Genomic DNA, 15,356 nt, shown 5'->3' on the forward strand with positions numbered 1-15,356 from the left:
CATGGTTCGCCGTCTATCTTTTACCGACCCTCTCTTTTTCCAGATATTCATGCAACCTTTATTTGAGTCAAAACATTTATTCATTTGGACTAAAATATTACAAATGTCGACACCGAAGATGACGAACCATTCAAATTGTTGTGTTCATGCAAAAAATGAAAGGAAATTATTTATTACCAACTAAATGTGCGCCGACACATGACGTGACGAACTTTTCCATATTTGTTAGAAAAATACTCAAAAACCAGAGCAGAATTGTATAAATCCTTTAGCATTAATTATTATTATTATTATTGTTATGATAAAATGGAAAGAGCTCACCAATTAACATCCTTCGAAGTGTCCAGTGCGTATGTGCTACAGCATCTTCCACTAATTGGCCTCTTCTCCGAAATCACACTGAACCGCTACAACTACACACGGGTACGACGATGTGGACATTCAAATTGACGACGACGACGACGCAGCCGGTCCGAATAAAAAAGCGGCTTTTTCACTTTGCCTCAAAAATCACACTAAACCGCCCAGTACGAAGATAAGCACAGCCAAATCTGCGACGACGACGACGCGGCAGCCCCAAATGAAAAAAAAAATGGCCTCTTCACTTTGCCTCCAAAATCACGAAGATGAGCACAGTCAAATAGACGACGACGACGGACAATCCGAATGAAAACGCGGCCTGTACACTTTGCCTCCAAAAACTCAAAGCGGCCTTTCGACGTTGCCTCCAAAAACACACTAAACTGCCCTGTACGAAGACGAGCACTGTGAAATAGACGACGACGACGACGCGCTCGCAGCCGAACCAAATGAAAAAGCGGCATTTCGACGTTGCAAATACATTTCGTCCATTTAAAACAACGCTGAACTCAATTATATGTGAATGTCACGCCTGCACTAACAGAAAAAAATCACTGTTTTCAGCTTAATGCAACCGCCCATTCAATTCAGTACCAAATTTTTGGATTCACGCCAGTTATAAGTGGATGGCAGCCATTTCAGGGGATTGATCTCTGTCTACAAGAAATTTGAGTTCAAACAAAAGCCCTCACGTTGAGCTGTTGGGCTCAAAGGGGACCTCTTCAGGACCGCCCTTAACGGAGCGCTTAGAACTACCAGTAAGATACAATTCACTAGAATAAAAAAACATTGGAATTATTGACAAGCAACCTTGTCTACTGATTCAATAAATTCGCCATAATAAAACATACTATTTTAATGTTTGATGGGATTCCAAGCCTTTACATAAATTTTAGATTACACTAGTTTACAGCATTTTTGAACTCGGTAAGCTGATGATCATTTTTGGTGTAGAATCATGCCCTGAGTTCGAAAACGAGAAGGAAAAAAAATACAGTAGGGCGGAAATTTTTTCGAGTTTCCATACAAGGTTGATGATTTGAAATCGATGTTTGTTCTATTTATAAGCAAAGTCGTTCACTTTAACCATCTCATTCTCCGTAATTAATGCTCCGATTGAGCTGAAATTTTTACTGTAACTCGCCTACATATGATGTGTCAAATACACGTCGAGAAATAATTTTTAAATTGTTTTTTTCTTATTAAAAAAAATACATTTCTTTGAAACATTTTGGGAATTTTGCTAAAATTTAAGGAGATCGTCCCTAAAACTCGCCAATATCTTGAAATTCATCAATCTTACGCAAAACTTGTATTCAGATGATCGAATGGTAATGTATTCAGCTTTCAATTTATGGATAAAGATTAAAAATTGGTTGAACAAAACGCAATATATTTGAATTTTAATAAATTACATATTTTGAAAAGTTGTAAAGCTCGATATTGAGCTATAACTCAAAAACTGTTCTACTTAAAATTTTTTGAAGGTCGGTTTTGAAATCAGCACTAAATTGTGCTTCAAAAATTTTGGTCGTTGACAGAAGTTCACGACTTTCGTTTTATTTTGTAAACTAGTGTTACCGTATGAATATGAGTAAAGCATACTCGTGAGTGAGTATCTGCACGTCAATACTCACGAGTGAGTGTGAGTTGTACAGCGCTTACTCAAATGTGAGTAATACTCACGGTGAGTTTAAGGTGTACTGCTCATACTCATGAGTGAGTTTGACTAGATGTGAGAGTACTCGCTCATTTCGCAACACTGCAAGCAAGTGCCACGTTACTCCCAGCAAGGATGAAACCATGAAACCCCCGTCTGCAAGCCTCAGAGTCAGCAAGACGCTCGTGACACTCCGCGAAAAGAAAGTACTTATAGCTCGATAAAGCAACTTCCAGTATTCTTGGTCTCGAGCTTTATTATTTTATTAGTTCCTCTGGACGTCCTACCCTATTCCCTCCTCCTATCTTCTCCTTCCCTAACTTCCTGGCATCCGTCCTCAACACCGGACGACGCCTCCCACTTCCTTACGGACTAGTCCCAAGTAACCAAAAGTTCCGCTTCCCATGACAAAATGCACTTTCAAGTTCCGTGAAGTTCAGATAAAGTTCCAAATGGAACTTTCTGGCTGCTTAAGAGGCTAACGATGAGCCTTGCTGGAACTTCGGTCACAAGTTCCGGCAAGGCTCATTGTTAGCCTCTTAAGCAGCCGGAAAGTTCCATTCGGAACTTTATCTGAACTTCGCGGAACTTTAAAGCTGCTTAAGATGCTACTCGGAACTTTGTCGGAACTTTCAAGTTCATAGAAGTTCAGTTCAGTAGCATTGTGTTTCAATGAAGATTGAATTTATTTCTTTTACAGAAAACAACTGTTTCAGCATACACAAATAAAAGACAAATATGAAATTATCAAATCAATGAAAACTAGGCTTGAGCAAAAAAAAAATTGCCGCCCATCGGATTCGAACCGATAGTCGCTGCGTGAGAACCCTATGCTATACCACAGTACTACAGCTGCGATTGAGTGGACAGTAGGTAAAGTCTGACTTGAATCGATTTTCTGTCGGCAGCTAGTTTTGCACATTTGTACACTGCCGTGAATCGCAAGTCAGTCCCATACAGTGCACAGTGGGAAAAATCGACCCAAAAAACGGATCTTTTAACGCCGCTGGTTTCGGTACGTGAAGTTGACCATTTCTGACGTAAAAAAGTATAAGAAATCGATTGGTGCTATATTCATTCACCGCACGGCACGGGAAGTTGTCCATTTTGCGCCATTTTGCACTTTTTTCATACAAAAAAGATAGTCAAAATGTACTTTCAAACAACTAACACGACTGTAGATCGTTGAAAATAGCTGCATGTGTAATTAGAGGTTAATAGAAATCATAAACCCATATGAAAGATCCTTTTAATTGTTTATTTTGCCCCATATGCCCCAACAAGTGCTGGAAATTGTGGTTTTTTCCTAATTATGAATGGATTTTTATGTTACTGATTTGAATTTGTTTGTTTTTGCATAAACAAAAAGCACTAGATCAGTTATCACCACAATCATTGTCAGTCGTTGTCCAATTTGCCCCATAATCATAGAAAAATGAGATTTAAAATGCATTTATAAGAAACAGATACTGCTATCGAACGTTGAAATTAGTTTTAGTTGCAATTGGAAGCTAACAGTTATCATACGCATTTATGAAAGATATTTTTCCTATTTTACCCTACATGCCCCTAAAACTGCTGGATGATAACGTTTTTGAATTGTTTTGTAATGTCACTGGTTGCAATGCATGAAGTCCTGTATCATTTTTTATATATACAAATAAGGTTTATCTATTGGCTTTAGAATCATCCTCGAGAGGGTACAAATAGCTGCCCGTTTTACCCCAATTGGCCCTGATTTGTTATCGCCTCATGAATGAATTGATTTCACACATTTGCTTATGTCCGAATTGATGGACTTTTGGTACTGAAACCAATGTAATCGAAAGGAAAGATAAAAAAATATAATTTTGGGGAATTTAGGGTAAAATAAGCAATAATCTTAACCTTAATTTGTGACAAATATGCACACAACTGATTAAATGAGGCATCTTGAATATATACAATTTGGTGCTTTAAGACGCCCTATTTAATCAGTTTTTCGCATATTCGACATATTTTATAAAATGCCTATTTTGCCCTTAATTCCCCATCAAAATCTGAAATTATAGAAAAAGTCATATATATGTCGTTTTGATAACATTGGTTTCAGTACCAATTCTAATAAGGAAAATTAATTTATTCATTACATGACAAAAAGTCAGGACAAACTAATTTATTCATTACATGACAAAAAATCAGGGTAAATTGGCGTGAAATGGACAGCTATTCATACTATTCCAAGAATGGTTCTAGTATAAATCGATAAACCACAATTGTATATATCAAAAATGATCCAGAACTACATGTTTTGCATCCACCAACATTACAAAACCATACAAAATATGTTATTATCCAGCAGTTTTAGGGGCATGTAGGGTAAAATATCTTTTATATATGCGCATGATAACTGTTAGCTTCCAATTGTACCTAAAACTAATTTCAACGTTCCATAGCAGTATTTGTTTCTCATATATACATTTTAAATCTCATTTTTTCATGAAAATAGGGCAAAATGAGGCAAATTGCACAACTCTCGAAGATGATTATGGTGATAATAGATCTAGCGCTTTTTGTTTATGCTAAACAAATCAACTTCAAATCAGTAACATTAAAAATCCATTCATAACTAGAAAAAATGTGAATATTCAGCAGTTGTTGGGGCATATGGGCCAAAATAAGCATTTGAAAGAATCTTTTATGTATTATTATGATTGCTATTAGCTTCCAATTACACCTGCAGCTATTTTCAACGATTTACAGTCGTGTTGGTTGTTTAAAACTACATTTTGATTCTCTTTTTGTATGAAAAAAGGGCAAAAGGGGGCAAAATGGACCACTTTCCGTGCCGTGCGGTCAGGCCCGGATTAAGGATTGTGGGGGCCCGGGGCCCGAGGGTATGTGGAGGCCCCTCGGAGAGATGAATAAAAATGTTTTTTCCTTATTTTCGAACAGTAGGGTAGGACGGGGCAAGATGGCCACCCGGGGCAAGAAGAGCACCCCTCCGTTTTACTACTTTTATGAGGAATTTTGCCCAAACAACTTCATAATCCGTTAGAATAAAGTTCATCCTGTTTGTAAACCTGATAAAAGGTACTTCATAATGAAAGAATTAAAAAATATCGTCAAATTAGTCAATAGAATGGATTTTTAGCATTTTCTTATAAGAAATCATCAGAATAAAATAAGGTTTTCATGTCAGAATCAAATTTTTACCATAATTCTGGTAATCAGCCAACATTACTAGCTTACTGTAAAGCATATTAATTTACATTAGAAAATATTTTCTAAGAACAAACATAAAAATTTATTCAATTTGAGTTGTTTACCTATAGTGGGGCAAGGTGAGCACCCCTGATGGGAATATAGAAAATATTTTGAAATTATTGTAATCCACTCAATAGTGCCGAATATAGGTTTCTGTATCCTCTGCAACTATTTGGTTGCGTGAATTCCTAAAATTAAGTAACCTAATAATCGTTTATTGTTTTTCAGGTCATTTTGTATAAAGTATTATAAAACCGCATTTTTTTTTTTCAATAATCGAAAAAAAAATAATAATTTTAGAACGTGAAACCATAGCTATAAACAAGGTGTGCTATTTCAATCACTGTATAATCAATTTATTGTTAAAATATTGAAATTTTAATGATGCGCTCTTCTTGCCCCGTAGGGGTGCTCGTCTTGCCCCGTAGCATGTTCGAACTGACCATAAAACATCTTTTTTGTTTAGTCAAATAAATCATCCTTATTGTGAATTTTAAACCCTGCCATGTTTATGGGTGGTAGAAAACATGATATAGAAAAGAACTACTGAGAGGTATTATGAAAAATTGTGTTCACTTTCAATAAACTCAACATGATCCTTAGGGTGCTCATCTTGCCCCGCCCTACCCTATTTGAGTAATATGAAAAAAAAGCTAATGTTAGCAACCGAAAAAGGTTTTTGTGGGGGCCCCTAAAATGTGGGGGCCCGGGGCCCGCCCCCCCGGCCCCCCCTTAGATCCGGCCCTGCGTGCGGTGAATGAATTTAGCACCAATCGATTTCTCGTAATTTTTAACGTCAGAAATGGTCAACTTCACGTACCGAAACCAGCGGCGTTAAAAGATTCGTTTTTTGGGTCGATTTTTCCCACTGTAAAGTAGGCATTGAGAAAATATCCTCTGAAGTTTTTAAACTCGATTTCTATGTGAAACTCTAAAAAATCGCCATTATTTGAAAACTTCTGCGATCATCATGAAACTTTCACACATTGTTTCAAACATGAAAACGTAACAGTGAAAAATTTAAAAACTGGCTAAAGTAGTGTCAGGTTGTGTACCGGAGGGTGCACAAGTTCGTAATGGGACTGACTTGCGATTACATTTCATTATGGGACAATCTGACATGGTGTTGTTTTTGAATTTTACTGAACAAACTATAAATTATTATGCACGCAGCTGAAAGGTCATCCGAAGAAAGCTCAAAAACGGCCATTCTTTATTACACCAACGAATCTAACCTCAAAATGATTGACAATTCTCAGGTCATTTTGACAGATGCAACATGAGCTTGAAAAGGACGGCAACAAGATCGATAAAGTAGAATATGTTATCCGTCTTTTTCGTGCATGTGTGTGGTCTGTCAAAATGACCTGTGAATTGTCAAACAATTTCATGGCTAGCTTTGTTGGTGTAATGAAGAATTAACTCATTTTTGCCCAAAATGCAGATGGGACTGACTTGCGATTCACGGCAGTACAGAAGTTTAGTTAGCTTGACTTTGTCAAGTGTCTTCAGCAGTGCAGCGGTAAGTCGGCAGGCTATCACGCAGGAGGATCCAGTTCAAATCTACATAGCAGCGACATGTGTGAAAATATAATTATCAGAAGCAATTTCCAGACGTGAAACACAAACCCACCAACAGGGTTGTGATTCTGAAAACACATTTTTGTTTCTGCATGAATTTTGTAAAAGTTCTGTCAGAAGCTGCTTAGAAGGCTATCCAGCGTGCTTATGTGAGCTTTCAAGTTCCAAAATTACTTAAAAATGAAGCTGCTTAGAAGGCTAATGAGCAACTTCGAACAAGCTGCTTAGCTTATAAAGTACCCTTTTATCTGAACTTTTGGTTATTTGGGGTCCTACCTTGGCGGCTTCTTCTTTCCTTTATCTCGTTGGTTGCAGCCTCTCGCGGACCTTCCTCCTGTCTCGTGCGCCCCTCGAGTGTGGTGATGAACTCAGTGAGGCGCTGTCCACAAATTACGTAACGCTTTAGGGGGAGGGAGATTCACCGGAAAAAAGCTTGAGTTCGTCGGCGCGCTTGGGTGTTGTATCGGGATACAGAGATGCAGACACACTACAAAAGGGGAGTGAGGTCTACGCTGCGGTAACAGCTCTCACCAAACCACGATGGTAAGTTGTTTAATAAAAACCGCGAGGTCCTGTGGACATAATTGGAGATTCACAATGGCGGGTTTTAGGCACTGTATGGATGAACGATCTGGGTTCGGGGCTTTCACAGAAATTTACCTTGTTTTCTAATTTCTCCTTCACACTTCCTTTTCTCCTAATCCTTCAACCAGTGTTGAAAATTTCATTTCGTCATATCTAAATTCAATCACCTACAGCTAATTTTAGAAGCTGAACCTGAGAAAATGATATATGAAAAACTTGTGCGGCTAGGCCAGCTCTGCTAGAAAGTCACGGAAAAAACGATATTTTTCGAATATTTAAGGTAAATGTCACGGACTACTTTTGAAAAATGCTAAATGATATTCACCGTGAATATCATTTGGCATTTTTCAAATGTAGTCCGTGACATTTACCTTAAATATTCGAAAAATAGCGAGTTTTCCGTGACTTTCTAGCAGAACTGGCTACCATATTCTCAGGTTCAGCTTCTAAAATGAGCTGTAGGTGAATTTAGATATGACGAAATGAATTTTTCAGCACTGCCTTCAACTCTAAACTTGTCGTTCTACACTTTCCTTAATTTCTCCGGATGTCTTTCTACTTAAAAATATTGCAACTCTTCTGTATGCAGATCACCAGGCAAATGATGTGTTGTAATGGAGCTCATTGACCCCGAACCTTTGGCCAATGACCCGCCGTGCATCCTCCTCATGATGGACACCCACTTCGCCTCCCATGGCTGCCCATTACGCCACCCCCATGACCGCCTATACGTGCAGTCATGTGTCCTGTGCAGCCTAGTGATGGCTAGCGGAACTGCCGTCGACCTTACATGGAGCAGTGTAGCGATGGTTGCGTTCGTGGGGTTTTTGGGGACGTTACACTTAACCTAACTACAAACGCTTTCTTTTTTTATATATAGAAAACGACGAACACTACACGCGACAAATCTCATCAATACTGTACGTTACACTGACACTTATTACACCCTTACGCAGTTCCCCGAAACGAACCCTTCTTTATTCATAGGCAGTTCTTTCGAGTTCTGCTGAAACACTACTGAATGAAGAATGGTATTTTGACTCATTCTTCCCATTCAAATCGACCCTTGGCTTTCTGAACAACTTCCCATGATCATAAACAGTGATCATTTCAAACAAGAATGTACTTTTCGGGGAAACGGGTCATGCGGGGAACTGACTTTCAGGGGAACCGACATTCGGGGAAAAGAAGCACAATCGAAGAGATTAGCGAACCATTGCGAGAGCACTTCTGTTAACTGGGGCTTCTGCTATCAATTTATGATGGTGATGTGTCTTGAGGATTGCTACGGTATTACAATAAAAAAATCGGAATCCGATGGCTAATCCTATACAATGCATTTGTAACGAAAACTATTTTTGAAAAGCTTTCAGTAATGGGTAATTAAGTCTAGGCGGGTATTTTCGAAGAAAAAAAAACACATTGCAGGCTCCATTTAAATTTCGATTTTGTTTATTTTACTTGCTTTCTTTATACTTCTATTCATTAACTGTATTCGTTATTTTCTCTTTAAATTAGTTTACATTTTTTTGTAGCAGCGCTGCATGTTTATTTTACGTCCGTTTCGTAAAAAAAATGTTCGAAGAGAAACAATAGAAAGTTACAACAGAAATCAAATATGAAAAATAAAACCAAACGAACGAACCAACTTACATTAACATTTAAAGACAGGGTCACTTAATAACTAAAAGATGACACTACGTTGTCCAGCTCCCTCCTTCTATTTCGAGCAGATGTTCTTCTAAAAAGTATGTGACAACTCGTATTTTTCAAATATCCCTATGTTACGGACTCCCTCAAAACAGACTTAATTTACAGACTTTCTCTCGACACACTGGATTCTCTGGTTTTCTGAATTTCGACAATTTTTTTTCAGGGACCTGCACTGCTGCCGCTGAAATTTCTCTCTAAAACACGGGGTTCTGAATAAATCTAATGATTTCTCCGCTCCGTCCCGTTTACTCTAGGCTATAATAAAAAATCCTCCTTTCGATTAAATATACAAAAACAACAACGATTCGACCAGCAATCGTCAGGTCAGCTCGGTCGCGGGACAGTTCTCGGGGCGGATCCGCAGGGAAGGTGGTCAATTTATTTGCCGTTGGCTTTCCTCATTGCTGCCGCCGTCGCCATTGGGTTCAGCACTTTCGGACTGTTGCTTCTGGTGGTACCGTTTAAGCCGGGTATTGTTGTTGGAGTTTCTGGAAAGTTGAGGAATATCATGAGCTTCATTTGAAAATAACGATATGAACTGGACCCACGTGGCGTTGCGGATTTGCGGCCAGTTTACTGAATGATTTGGAAGGGTGAATGTAATTCTCACTGAAACCAGGAAACATGAATTTCTATGGCGATTATATACATATATTTCTCTACAAATTGGTAATAAACTTGACCTTTATCCTTGATAAACCAATCTCTTATGACGCTGCCCATAAACTACGTGGACTCGAACCATCTCAGAACCCCATGACCAATACCTCCCCCCCCCCCCCCTCCGTAGACTTTTGTTCAACAAATCGAATGCAATAGGTCCCGTTTCCATAGAGTTTTTAATCCCAGAAAGTGCGCCCCTAATCAAACACAATACAAAACGGTGGTTACCGATAATTATCCAATATTCATGCATAGGAACTCTAGCCCCATTCAGGTATTACTTCTAGTTTAGTCTCAGCAGAACAAAGAAAACCCGGGGTTGTAGGCAAGTTGCAAAATGTGTTCTTCAATAAGAGTTTACATGAGTCGTTGAATTACCAAAACAATCCTCAATAGGTTGATATGCAATTAGATACGTAAAGCATGTTCGATTTCCTAACATCAAGTGTAGTCTTGAGTAAGCAATGTCGGAGTTTTAGAAACTTTCACCAGTAACAAGGACCAGGGATGGGATCATTCATTTGCAAAGAATTACATTCACTTGCTACTATCTCAGTACAAAAGCATGCTTTCAAAAAACAATGTATGGATGAATTTAACCTTGTAGTTTTATCTGAAAGTTTGCCGAATGACATTAGGGTGAACGAGCTGTGAAGGCAACTCTCCACGCCGTGAATGTAAATTACATTCACGCCGTGGAGAGTTGCGTTTGCTGGTTTCTGTTGACTTAATTATTGATGCTACGCTAGTACATTGTTCTACAAAGTTTTATGTAAAACAATAATGAGAATGTGTCCATACATTGATTTTTGCTACGATGTTTCTAAAGCGAGCTAACAGCAAGTGAATGTAACTGATTGCAAATGAATGATTCCATCCTTGATAAGGACTTTGTACCATGAATCCTTATTACCAAAACACATCACCCCAGCTTGACAAACCGGATGTCACTAGAGTTCGGTTGGGTAGAACTTTCACCGTAACGCAACACGAAAAAGTGATCTACCTACCTACGTTACAGGTTCCGTCAAAGATCGAGCATCTTTTATACACCCTCACCTATTCATCCATTGATCCATCAGCACGGGTCGCCTGACCTTGGATAGGGGTTCCTGTTTGGTGGACTTCAACCCCCGGGATAGCTGGCCCGTAGTGTTATTCTTGGCAAATTGGGACAACCGCTACCGACACTACACAGTTATCTAGCCTGGTCCGGAAACGAAGTTAACATTAAAGGTTAACTTCCAGAGAAGCCCAAACAGCCTACAACGTTCCACGATACTTTAATGTCAATACTCCATTCGTTTACGAATATCCCCCACGTCCAGTAATGTCACTACTTTCTAACTATTTAGGCCGTCAATTGAATTTCAACGCCATACGAAGGTCTTCGAACAGTTAGTCAATTCAGTTGATCAGTTCAGTTTGATCCACGTCGAACTGCAGGAAGACAAGCTGGGCAATCCATCGCTCACCGCTTGCGACGAATGCTGACGTATGAGAACGTACAATGGTATGTCGATTTTTTTCAGTGCCCGTATACTCGAAACCATTTCGATCAATCGCTCGCAGAACAATACCTCCAAGCAATTTTGTAATCCGCCAGTCCAGAAGAAGCCCAACCAATCGAGACAGAGTTCTATCGCTTCTTTCATATTGACTACAGTGATGCTCATAGTCGTCGATGCCTACGGACAAGAATACGTAGCCCGTGTCCTGTTGGATTCCCGAAAGAACTAAAATTGTATGAAAGATGACAAAGATATCAACAAATCACTTTTCCATGTTTTACGATAGTGACCCCAAACTTTTGGCCGATACATCATATTGAGGGGTGACCCCAAACAATTGGTCGATGACATCAAGGATTAATTTACTTAATAACTTTTTTTCTAGATTTTTTAGCAAAGTTCTGTAAAAAGCAGTTGAAAGCTAATAGAAAATGGGTCATATTACCGCTCTCATCTTAAAATTTGGTCGACCCAATTTCCAGCGACACTGCCGTAAGTTTATATTCATTTTTTAGAAAATTTGGCAACTTTGGGTTAAGTTTACATACATTTTTTTTTAAGTTTCTTTTAAATCATGTTCAAAGTTTCTTTGACTTATTATCTTTTGAATGAGACCTAGGGTTTTGAAATCGGACGCAAATTGGCGGAGATATGGGCCTAAAAAAATGACATGTGTTTGAGGGGGTGACCCCAAACTTTTGATCGGGAGTGTATGTACATCCGGACTGTATAAGTGTAAAGTGCCCCACACAATGCATACGTTTGCGTGTGCGTGACAGTAGTTTGACACATTTCCCATGGGAAAACTGTCAAAAAAACGCAAACCTCGATGGAACGGACGCTATGTGCTCCAGGCTTAACTGAGTGCGTAGACATCAGTGAACTCCGATGCATGTCGACGAATGAAGCCTAACGCTGACCATGCTTTAGCAGTGACAATTGAGATGTGCTCGTTGAACCTGACTTTCGAATCAATGAACACTTCGAGGTCGTTTATGGAATGAACACGCAATGGAGTCGATCCAATGGTATACTGATTAGTAACCGAAGCGTGACGACGAGTGAAGGAATAGAATATAACTTTGCATTTGCTTTCATTGATAAGCATTTCGTTGTCACCGCACCACACAAGTAGCACGACTATATCTGCCTGCATTGCCACCCAGTCTAACGGTGACGTGATAACACGAAACAGTTTCAAGACAACTTTGCCGATGAGGCACTCCAGAGGGGATACCAAATTTGCAGGACTCCACAGAATTGACAGAAACGTATGCTGAACGATCAGATAGATAAGAAAACAGCCATTTTGTCACCCAGTCAGGAAATTCAAGGCAACTCATCTTTTCCACGATTAAGCAATGGGGAATCATGTCGAAAGCCTTCGCGAAAGCGATGGTAGATCGAATTGACTTGACGTCAAGTTCTTCGAGAGCGCTGATAACTTCCTCAACAGATAGCCGTATAGCTGGAAGGCAAATGTCAAAAGACGGTAGGTTGGCAAATCTGCCATGACGTGACACTGGCGATACACGGGAGAATACGGATTCTAAAAATGCTGCGAAAAGGTCGGCTGCCTTTGCGCTAGTATAGGCTTTGCATCCTTTGTATTCCACATTCGTGGGTGTGCGATTATTGAATCGCTGCCGCTCCAGAAGGAGAAGAAATCCTGCTTCACACGGGATTGTATCCTTGCCAAATAACTAGTGTAGGAGAATTGCAGAAGAGAACTGTACCTGCCGTCCACGTCACGGAGGAAGCTTCTCATCGGCAGATTTTGAGGAAAAGTAGCACGTGCGTGCCTTCAGTAGAACGTTGCGAAGATTATGCAGCTCAGGAGTCCACCACGGTTTGCTGTAAAATGACTGTCGTGTGCGTGTAGGTAACGAAATTATTAAGAATCTCGGAAGCTTTTCGTAGAAAGTCGTTAGCGCTTCATCAACTGAACTATCTATATGTACCTACCTAGAATAGCACTACGGACCACCTGTTCCGGGGGTAAAAGTCCACCAAACAGGTAACCCCAATCCAAGGTGTCAGGCGACCCGTGCTGAGGGATGAATGGTTGAGGGGGTTTAGAAGATGCTCGATCTTTAACGGAGCCCGTAGCGTGGGTAGATCGCCTTTTTGGGTTGCGTTGCGGTGATAGATCTACCAAACCGAAATCTATTGTCGTCCTATTTTTCAATTTTGGAATATGTGTTCTGATAATTATAGGCATTATAGTATTTAGTCCTTGCTACTGGTGTTGTGATGACTTCCAGTCTTTGAATAAAACTAAGTTTACCAACTTTACTTTGCATATAGTTAAAAACCTCACCATCTGAGGCTAAACTCAATGCAAAGGAAATCAAATTGGGTTAGGGATCCATGCATGTACTAACTCTTCGATGATTGGAAAGTGCTAGTACGCAAGGAACATACTAGAATCCTTATTACTGAACACATGTCCCATTATTGGAATGATAATGCTGCTAATGTTAAAACCCGGGTCCTAAACCTGGGGGAACGTCCATAAATTACGTCACGCAAAAATCGACAATTTTCAACCCCCCCTCCCCCCTATGTCACAATTTTTGTATGGGACTTCCAAAAGTTTTGTATGGGTCGTCACACTTGGCTGAACCCCCCCTCCCCCCTCAAAGCGTGACGTAATTTATGGACGTCCCCTGGGGAGAATTTAGCAGTAAAACAAGGGTGATGCTAGGTTTCCGATGCATGGCCAATATCAGTACTCTTGTTTTGTTTTCTAACAAAACAAAACAAAAACTGTATCAAAATCGATACTTTATTGCCCCTCAATGGCAATTGAGTAATGCGACATGCACTACACTAAGGATACGGGTAATGTCACAATAGATCTAAAAACTGGTCGCAGTGACAAACCCGAACAGGAATAAAAAAAAAATGTACCTACCACCCATGTAATAGAGAATAAAGAAGCGTTCAGCATAGCAAAGTCACAACGGTGAAAGTTGAAGCTGGCAGATGCTATTTCGTCGATTACTGCTGACATATCATATCACTCATAGCACTGAAAAGCACAACGAACGGCTTGTGATAATAGTCAACCTTCATTAATGGAACTGGCGACTCGACGAGCTCGAAATGATCCGGTTGATTAACAAACACTAAGTCCAGAAGGTGGCCGTCTTCGTTGATTACGTTGTTGATTTGCTGCAGGCCAGAAGCGAATACCGAATTCTTGAACAGAACACTCATCTACGAAATGGAAAAAGGTTGTACGACTAAAAGCCTCTTCTTATCCGATGACCATTAAACGGTTAAACCTTCAACGTCAAACGCATCTGCAATACCCAAGAGAAAGCAGAACATACAAAAGAATGGTATTCGGATCAGTATAGACAATAGAGTTAATAAACTATAGAGGACGAATGTCGCTGCTGTTCCCTTTGTTCTCGCTCGCAAACATGTCGGGTATCTATCTGTCAAACTGCATACTTTTTCGCTTTGACACTTATAGCCCGGCCTATCTCCGCCAGCAAGAGATGTTTCGGCAGCGACGCCAGCGACATTCTTCCTCTATAGTTTATTACCTCTACTGTATAGACCGACGCACCATCTCAATCGGGCATCTAGCCAATTTATCCACACGACCAACATTCAACTTTATAGTACCTACCTATGTTTAATAAATAAATAATGGCAAATAAAAATAAGTTTTATAAGTTTAAAGTGAAGTCTGCTTATCAACTGTGCTGATCGAACAAATGTCAAAAGCAAACTTCCAATCGCTCAGGGCAAGATTCTATACTGGGTTCGACGCTTTGAAACGGAATGTAAGAATGTAGGGCATTGGTTCCCTTATTGAGCATGTGGCTCCCATTTTCAAAGGATTGAGGCGCAATTTGTTTTGTTTCTTACATACATACATTTATTTGTTCAACATCATTAAGACAAGACATAATCAACAATAGTACGCCACAATACTCAGTTTGTGGCTGCCGTTCTCCATCCTCGGTCGCGCCCAATGCTCGCCAAGTCACGCTCCACCTGGTCTGCCCATCGTGCTCTCT

The 15,356-nt window shown here is 39.8% G+C and overlaps 1 protein-coding gene across 5 annotated transcripts in view; it reads right to left on the reverse strand.

The window, feature by feature from the left end:
- Positions 1-8,862: 8,862 nt before the first annotated feature.
- LOC109408301 (yemanuclein) overlaps positions 8,863-15,356 on the reverse strand; it is an 80,508-nt gene continuing 74,014 nt past the window's right edge. For all 5 annotated transcript variants that reach the window (XM_029860462.2, XM_029860464.2, XM_062846647.1 and 2 more), the window contains one exon: positions 8,863-9,633. Coding sequence is in view for 1 of the 5 variants with exons in the window: in XM_019681570.3 (XP_019537115.3) it covers positions 9,524-9,633 (110 nt within the window). In the remaining 4 variants the exon portion in view is untranslated. The remainder of the gene's footprint in view (positions 9,634-15,356) is intronic.

Source organism: Aedes albopictus, chromosome 1 (genome assembly GCF_035046485.1).
Source record: "Aedes albopictus strain Foshan chromosome 1, AalbF5, whole genome shotgun sequence".
Classification (NCBI taxonomy): domain Eukaryota; kingdom Metazoa; phylum Arthropoda; class Insecta; order Diptera; family Culicidae; genus Aedes; species Aedes albopictus.